This window comes from Vombatus ursinus, unplaced genomic scaffold, assembly GCF_900497805.2.
Source record: "Vombatus ursinus unplaced genomic scaffold, bare-nosed wombat genome assembly UNPS02008874.1, whole genome shotgun sequence".
NCBI classification, from domain to species: Eukaryota; Metazoa; Chordata; class Mammalia; order Diprotodontia; family Vombatidae; genus Vombatus; species Vombatus ursinus.
The window spans coordinates 22,983-30,639 of NW_020948652.1; the positions used below are offsets into that span (position 1 = coordinate 22,983).

Sequence of the window (7,657 nt, forward strand, 5' to 3'; positions counted from 1 at the left end):
TATCTCTCTCTGTCTCCCTCCCTATCTCCCTCTCTTCCTCCTCCCCCCCTACTCTTGTCTTGTCTATCTCTTTTTTTCTCTTCCTATGAAGGACTCCTAGTGGCCGCAACCAAGTGAATCGGAACTGTCTGCTTTATGCACCTACCTAGATTTCTTTCAAGCAAGTTGGGGAAGTGGGCTTTTTTTTTTCTTTAAGAAAGGGCAAGAAATAAGGCAGCTAGGTGGTCCAGTGGATACAGCACCAGCCCTGGAGTTAGGAGGACCTGAATTCAATTCCTGCCTCAGACCAGACACTTGACATTTACTAGCTGTGTGACCCTGGGCAAGTCACTTTACCCCAACTGCAGAGAGAGAAAGAGAGAGAGACAGAGAGAGAGAGACACAGAGAGACAGAGAGCAAGAAAGAGACAGTGTGGCCCAAGACCCAATGGAAACTCCCAGAAGTGTTTATTAAATATGCTTGTCCCCAATTCAGTGATCATAATGGAAGGAAGGATCTGAGGAGGACATGAGATATGATGATGATAAAGGTAGAATCTGAAAGACCTGGGTTTGAATCTTGCCTCTGCCATTCTCTACCATGACCCTGATACTGTTAAAGATGCCAAAATAGTCAGTCAACTTAGGTCTTCTGATCCTAGGGCCAGTGCTCTGTTCACTGTGCCATCTAGCTGCCCTTGCTATATACATACAAGATATTATATATATATATATATACATATATACATATATATGAATGCAAAATTGGAGGTAATCTTAGAGGAAGGGTACTAACATTCCAAGGGATGGGTGAAGGTTTCTCAAAGTAGGTAGGAGTTAGTTGAACCTTGGAGGAAGCCAGGAGGGAGATGAGGAAGGAGAGAATTCCAGGCATGAGGGATAGCCAGGTGAAAAAGAAGGGCCATCCTCTATGACTCACTCTCATTCACCCCATATATCCAATTCATTGCTCAATGTTCTCACTTCTGCCTTCACAACATCTCTCTAATACATTTCTTCTCTCTGCTCCCACAGCCACAACTTTGGTTCTGACCTTCATCACTTCTTCAGCTCACTATTTCAAAAGCCTTTTAATTGTCTTCCTTTCTCCACTCTCAATCTTTCCTCACTCCAATCCATCCTCCATTAAGCTGCTAAGGTGATTTTTCTAAAGTACAGGTCTGATTATGTCACCACCCTCATCCAAAAAGAAAAAAACCTCAATGAGGTGTAATGACTCCCCATTAGCCCCAGAATCAAATATAATCTTCTTTGGCATTGTTTGGCATTTAGAGCTCCTCAGAACCTGACTGCTTGCTGTAGCCTTTCCAGTCTTATTATACTTTCCTCTTCTTCACACACTTTACATTTTAGCAACACTGGTCTATTTGCAATTCCTCAAATGAGACAATCTATTTTATGCTCTCTGGTGCTTTACCTTTTTACTTTTTCTTCATTTTCCTGGTTTGCTTCAGGTCTCAGCTCAAATTCTCTCTATTTCAGCAGGCCTTTCCTAGTCTCCTCCCCCAATTTCCCAATGCCATTTTCTCTCAGATTACCTTATGTTGGTTTGTATCTTGCATCTATCTAGTTGTTTACATGTTTTCTTCCTAATGGAATGTAAACTCTTTGAGGGCAGGGACTGTTTTTTTTTTTGCCTTTTGTTTAGCACAGTTCCTGGCCTATAGTAAACACCTTAAAAATGCTTGTTGACAACCTCCCTGGTCTTTTGTCCTCTGCAAAATGAAGGGCTGGATTTCATGATTACTCAGGTCTCTTGAAACTCTAACTCTGTTACACTATGACCTGGGTTCAAATCCTGCCTTTGATACCCTGGGCAAGTTCCTTAACCTTTTTAATATCCCAGACAACTTTCTAAGACTGTAAATTGCACCTTAGTTGCAGAACTGCATCGATAGAGGGAGGTTTCTCACCAGGAATTTGCTACATAAATGAAATCTCTGGTACATGTAAAAAAAAAGATCATAACACTTTCTATAGAGCTTTACGGTTTTTTTTAGCTAAACTCTGTGAGGCAAGTTGTACAATACTGTTATTCTGTCTCAATGTTGTGAGGATAGTGTTTTGGAAAAATTAAAATGCTATATAAATGTGATGGTGGTTTTCAATTTATTGATGTGGAAACTGAGGCTCAACTGGGTTAAGGAATTTCTCTCTGCCAGTTTCCTAACTACTTGTCTCAGAGTTGATACTTGTACTTAGATAATGTCAAAGACTTGCCCCAAAGTATGCCCTGGTGGTTAGGTCTCCCAGCATGCATGGCAGCATTTCCAATGCCCCCAGCACAACTCTTGTTTTACCTTTTGACACGTATCTCAGGAACCAAATAGCAAGTCCCTTTTACTAGTTCTCCTCGAAGGAGGAACTGTCTCCTTTAAATTCATGATGAAGGACTGATATTTGAGAAGGAAGGATGGGAAAGGGGTAATTCAAAGGGGTCTCAATGAAGAGCATTTTTGTGTCTTTATCCCCTGCTTCCCTCTCCCCATGGATCCCCTCTCAATATACACCCAAGTCTATGTGGGCTGAATTGCTTTCAGCCTATCCAGACTTCACTCTGTGGAGAAGGACTAGTATGCAGGACTGTAAACTCCCATGCTTTCCCCTCCTCCTCTGGAGGATTACTTTCTTCTCTGCAGAGTCCTGGCTCAGGATTTTTTGGCACCAGAGAAGGCAATTCCCTTTTGCCTTCTTAGCTGCTCCCTATAACCTGGGAGATTTCTCTGGTCAAGGTGGGACAGGCATATTGGCCTAAAAATTGGAAACCAACAATTAGGAGCAGTAAGGGGAATGTGTAACTAGGGGAAATCTGGAGGGAACTCCCTTTCCAGCGAAAGCCAGGTTCTCCAGTCGAGCTTTCCTAGACCACTCTTTTTCCTCTCTCACTTTAAATCAAGCAAAGAGAAGACTTTGTTTGCTGGCAGACCTTACAGGATCCTGCACTCTGGTGGTTCTGAAAAGGGCATGTCATTGTGAAGGCTGGAGATACCATAGGACATTTAATGAAATCAAGGATGTTTAATTAAGAGCTAGCAGAGCCTGGGGCATCCTCTGGCAGAGGTGATGTCTTTGGTGGGTGGTGGCATCCCAATATATTCTAACCCAGACTGAGCAAAGAAGCAAACTCTGTTGAGGGTTAGCCCAAATAGAGCAAATTATTTTAAAACACTGAACTTTGTTTATAGAAGGTACTTAATAAATTATTGGTGAATTGGATTAAATTAATTTCCATTTTCCTTCTGGTTTGAAAGCAAACCTCACCCTAAAAGAGCCTGTTTGTGAGTTGTAAAAACTTAGGTTAGGTTGGGGTTTAAAAAGTTTTTTTTCCCCTTTAGATTCATAAATGAACAGAGCTGGAAGGAACCTTTAAGATTATCTAGTTCAGGGTTTCAACTTGTTTTGTTCATGAATCCTTTTGGTAAGTCTGTGAAATCTATGGACTCCTTTTTAGAATTTTAATTGCATAAAATAAAATACATAGGATTAGAAAGGAAGCCAACTATATTGAAATAGAATTATCAAAATAGTAATAAAACGAGTTCACAGACGCTGATTAAGATTCTCTTATCTAGTTCAACATCTTTATTTTTTTACGCACTAGGAAACGGAAATCCAAAGAGGTTCAGGGCCATGTCTAAGGTCATACAGCCAGTTAGTAACAGAACGTGAACTAAAGCCAGGTTTACAAGCTTCCTACCACATCATATCGACTCCTTGTCATTAGAATTCGGAAATCGTGGGGTTTCTTGAGGAGGTGCCGTTTAAAACCATGACGGTGATCTAGTCTGCTCACTCTGTGATCTCCTACTCGCTGGTTTCCCCTCTTTTTCTTTTCCCGGGATCCCGAGTTCAATAGTTGTGCCAATACGACAGGGGAATACGACAGGAACTTTAAAGCCCGTTGACTTTCAAGTCTGCACCAGCGTCGAAGGTGGGGCTGACTCAGAAATCTGAGTGATACTGGGTACTGTTTTCCGAAAGGAAAGAAAAAAAAAAAAACCTAAAAGATTATGATGCAAGAATTAGCTCAAACCCTCCTTTGCTCTCCCTGCTCCAGTTACTGCTGCCCCAGTTCAGAGCAACCCAAGCTGGCCTTCTGAACACACAGTTCCCCCTTCGCCCTGCTCCCCCCACCCCAGCCCCGCCTGCAGAGCCCGAAGATTCGAAAAAGCGGAATAAGGCGGTGCACAGGACCAAACATAAGTGTCCAGCATCCTCTTGGTTCCTATTAGCAACAAGGTTTGGAAACCCAGTTCTTCTGCCACTGAAGGCGAAGAGCCAATTTCTCTGACTCCCCCTATTAGTTGTAAAGATTCTCCCCACCTTTATCTGCCCAGGTCCCCAGATCGGAAAGTTGGCAAGGGAAGGATGTGGGGGTACATAGGGGGTCTAGAATTTTTTGAAAATTTCCGGGACCTGCTTGCAGCACTGTGATTGGTCACGATAGATGTAACCTTCATGCAAATGAAGCCACGACGCCACCCAGCTGCCTGGAAATCAATAGAGACTGGAGAGAAGGGGGCATTCGGACCGGGGCAAGCCCAGGGAAAACGTTCGCCAGCACAGAAACGCAAACAACCACGTCTCCCCCTCCCTGTCCCCTTCCCCTTTACCCACCCCACCCCAGAATAGAAAAAGACAGCGTTAACCGACTCCCCCGCCCCCACCCCTTCCCCTCTCCCCCTCCCTTCCCTCCCTCCCTTTCTCCCTCCTTCCCTCCAACACCTTCCACCTAGACCATCTCTAAAGGGACTTCTTGATTTCCTGCTATTTCTTATGAACCCAGGATGGGCAGCAAAGAAGACTCTGGCAAATGTTGTCCAGCCACCGCCCCCATCTCCAGCTTCACTATCCAGTCCATCCTGGGCAGCGGGCCCTCTGAGGAGTCCAGGGAGATCGGGGCCAAGGGCGCCGCGGGCTGGGCGAACAGGAAAAGAAGTCTGTCGGTATCCTCGGAGGAAGAGGAGGCAGACGACGGCTGGAAGCACTCTGGCTGTTACTGCCCGGACTCGCATGGCCCGAAGGAGTCGGGCCACAAGCACCATCAGCCCCTCACACTAACTTGTCTCAGTAAGTAGCTCTCTGACACCAGCTCTCTTCTGCACAGCAGGAAAGAAAGCCGAGCAGTGGGCGCCTAGGAGAGAGAGGCAGGCAGAATCTCTTTCTTTTCTCTAGGGCTAGGGTTGATGGTTCCCAGACAGTTGGAGGGCGGGGAATTGGTCTCGGCAGCCTTTCCCAGTCTTTAACCCTAGCTCTCTCCACCTGTCCTGGGTTCTCTGTTCCCACCACACGAGAGATGGATAGAGAAAGAGACAAAAGTGAACCCGCTGTGTGACATTTCTGGGAGGTTACTTCGAAAGGGGGGCGGGGAGGGAAAGGAAGGTCAGGGTAGTAAGATCGATCAGAGGTAGAGGAATGTCTTCTAGAAACAGTTTTTCTTTTCTTTATTTTTCTTTTTAGAAAATGAACATTTTCCCCCCTGTTCTGGACAGTCATAGACAAAGCCAGCTGAATTCTTTATAGAAAAAGGAGTGTTGCTCTCCTTCCCCTGGCTCTTCGGAGCGATTAGCAATTTGAGGTGATTGACAAGGGTGCGTTTCAAAGATTGGTCTTTACCACGACTATGTGTGTGTGTGTGTCGGGGGAGGGGGGGTGGAGGTGGTTGTGAGGAAGCGTTCGTTTTTAGCCTGGTTTCTGAACAAACGCTCTACGAAATGCTGATCTGGACAAAGCCGCAAATCCAGTTATCTTAGAGGAGAAATCTTATTATTATTATTATCATTATCGTTATTAATAAATTCCATCAGCTGCCCATCTGCCTTGATTGTGGAGTACAGCTGCTACAAATCATTTAACAAAGACCAGAACAGAGAGAGGGAATGTCTTTGGGACCAAGAACCACTGAAAGGAATTTTGTTTTTTCGTTGAATTTTCTTGGGTGTCACATTAAAATGTTTCTTCACTAGATGGTTATTTCAAACAAACTAAGAAACTTCCCCAGTTCAGGACCGCGTGTGTTATGTAGAAGTGGGCGCTAGAGGAAGAGACGATGTGATGAGGTGTGAGAAACCTTAGGTAGTCTTGCAACCCGTAGGCCCGTTTTCAATCAATTCCTTGAGCTCTTTGAGGGTCTTTATGGATTTAATGTCCTGATCTTCTTCATAATCGTCATTATTATTATATTAAAGGTAACTCAAAGGCCGGCGGAGTTGCTGGATCAGTGAGTTCGGACAGGACTCCTTTCCTCTCCCAACCCCAACAAGACTTTAAGGAAGAGAAAGAGAAACACTTCCACACCGGGTCACCCTCGCCTGGAGCAGAACGGCCGCGGGATTCTGGAGGAGATCGGCAGGCTGGATCCGCCAAGAAGAAGACCCGCACCGTCTTCTCGCGAAGTCAGGTGTACCAGCTCGAGTCTACGTTTGATATGAAGCGCTACCTGAGCAGTTCGGAACGTGCTTGCCTTGCTTCCAGCCTGCAGCTCACCGAAACGCAGGTGAAGACTTGGTTCCAGAACCGGAGGAACAAATGGAAGAGGCAGCTCTCTGCAGAACTGGAGGCGGCCAATATGGCCCACGCCTCGGCCCAGACTCTGGTGGGGATGCCGCTGGTGTTCAGAGATAATTCGCTCCTGCGGGTGCCCGTGCCCCGATCTATAGCCTTCCCGGCCCCTTTATACTATCCGGGGAGCAACCTGTCAGCCTTACCTCTGTATAATCTGTACAACAAAATTGACTACTGACCAAACTGAACCCCAACGGACCTGACCGCCCCCTTGTAGATTTCAAGCCCTTTCTCCTTCCCATTTCCTTTCTTCTTTGCTGTTGAAACAGACCTCTGAAATTGACGCATTTCCCCATTTGTATAGGAATGAAGGCAATATGCTTCTCTAAATATTAAGAAATACACCATGTGTATTAATTATTTCTTATTTATGGATTCCATTCCTTATTTTTATTTGATTATTATAGGGTATTTAAAGGTGCTTCTTACGGCGGATCGCCTGCTTTCTACACAACCTAATTTTCTTTTAAAACATTGGGGTTTTCTTTGGGAGGGGAGGGAAGAAACTTCCCTAGTCTGGGGCAAAGGATCTTGTCCAGATCTGCTTCGTCAGATAAAAAATTGGAAGGGGAAAAATTAAAGATTTTATATACATATATATCTATAGTCTATATATAAACTTGCATATAGATATATAGATATAGATAATGTTTCCAAGCAGGACACTTGTTGGCTTTTGCCTATTGTATAGATTCCCTTCCTAGTTCCTCTCATCCAGAAATGAGTAGGTACGAAAGGGGGATTTCAAATCTGTAAATATTTTTAAAAGAAAAAAGGCGAAGACAAATAAAACATTTTAAACGTCGTTTGCTAACTTTGACTGGTTTGATTCTAAATGTCACCTTCCTCTATGTTATGAAACTCTGTTGCCTCCCACCTCAGGTCCCTCAACTCCTCTCCCCTCCGTCTCCCCAACAAGATTAATCCCTCTCCATCTGGAGAGAAGACAAAGGTCTCCTGAGCAGATATCCTTCAGAGAGTTGGAAAGGGTATATGCATTATAAACTGCTGCGGAATGGATCAGAAAACAAACAAGTCAGAAGCGTTATTTTCAACACGTGTGTTGAAGGTGTTTGCAGAGGAATTAGCTGTT

At 44.5% G+C, this 7,657-nt stretch overlaps 1 protein-coding gene across 1 annotated transcript; it reads left to right on the forward strand.

Moving 5' to 3' along the window:
* The first annotated feature begins 4,787 nt into the window (after positions 1 to 4,787).
* LOC114034264 (homeobox protein HMX2-like) lies at positions 4,788 to 6,742 on the forward strand. The gene is made up of 2 exons (XM_027849863.1): positions 4,788 to 5,070; positions 6,189 to 6,742. Exons 1-2 carry the CDS (start codon positions 4,788 to 4,790, stop codon positions 6,740 to 6,742), a joined length of 837 nt encoding a protein of 278 aa, XP_027705664.1.
* Positions 6,743 to 7,657: the final 915 nt, after the last annotated feature.

What these genes read in the sequence shown, in the direction of transcription:
- LOC114034264 (XM_027849863.1), top strand. Translation starts at nt 4,788, where the DNA reads ATGGGCAGCAAAGAAGACTCTGGCAAATGTTGTCCAGCCACCGCCCCC. An exon ending in CCTCACACTAACTTGTCTCA is followed by an intron (nt 5,071 to 6,188) that starts GTAAGTAGCTCT and finishes ATTATATTAAAG; the next exon opens with GTAACTCAAAGGCCGGCGGA.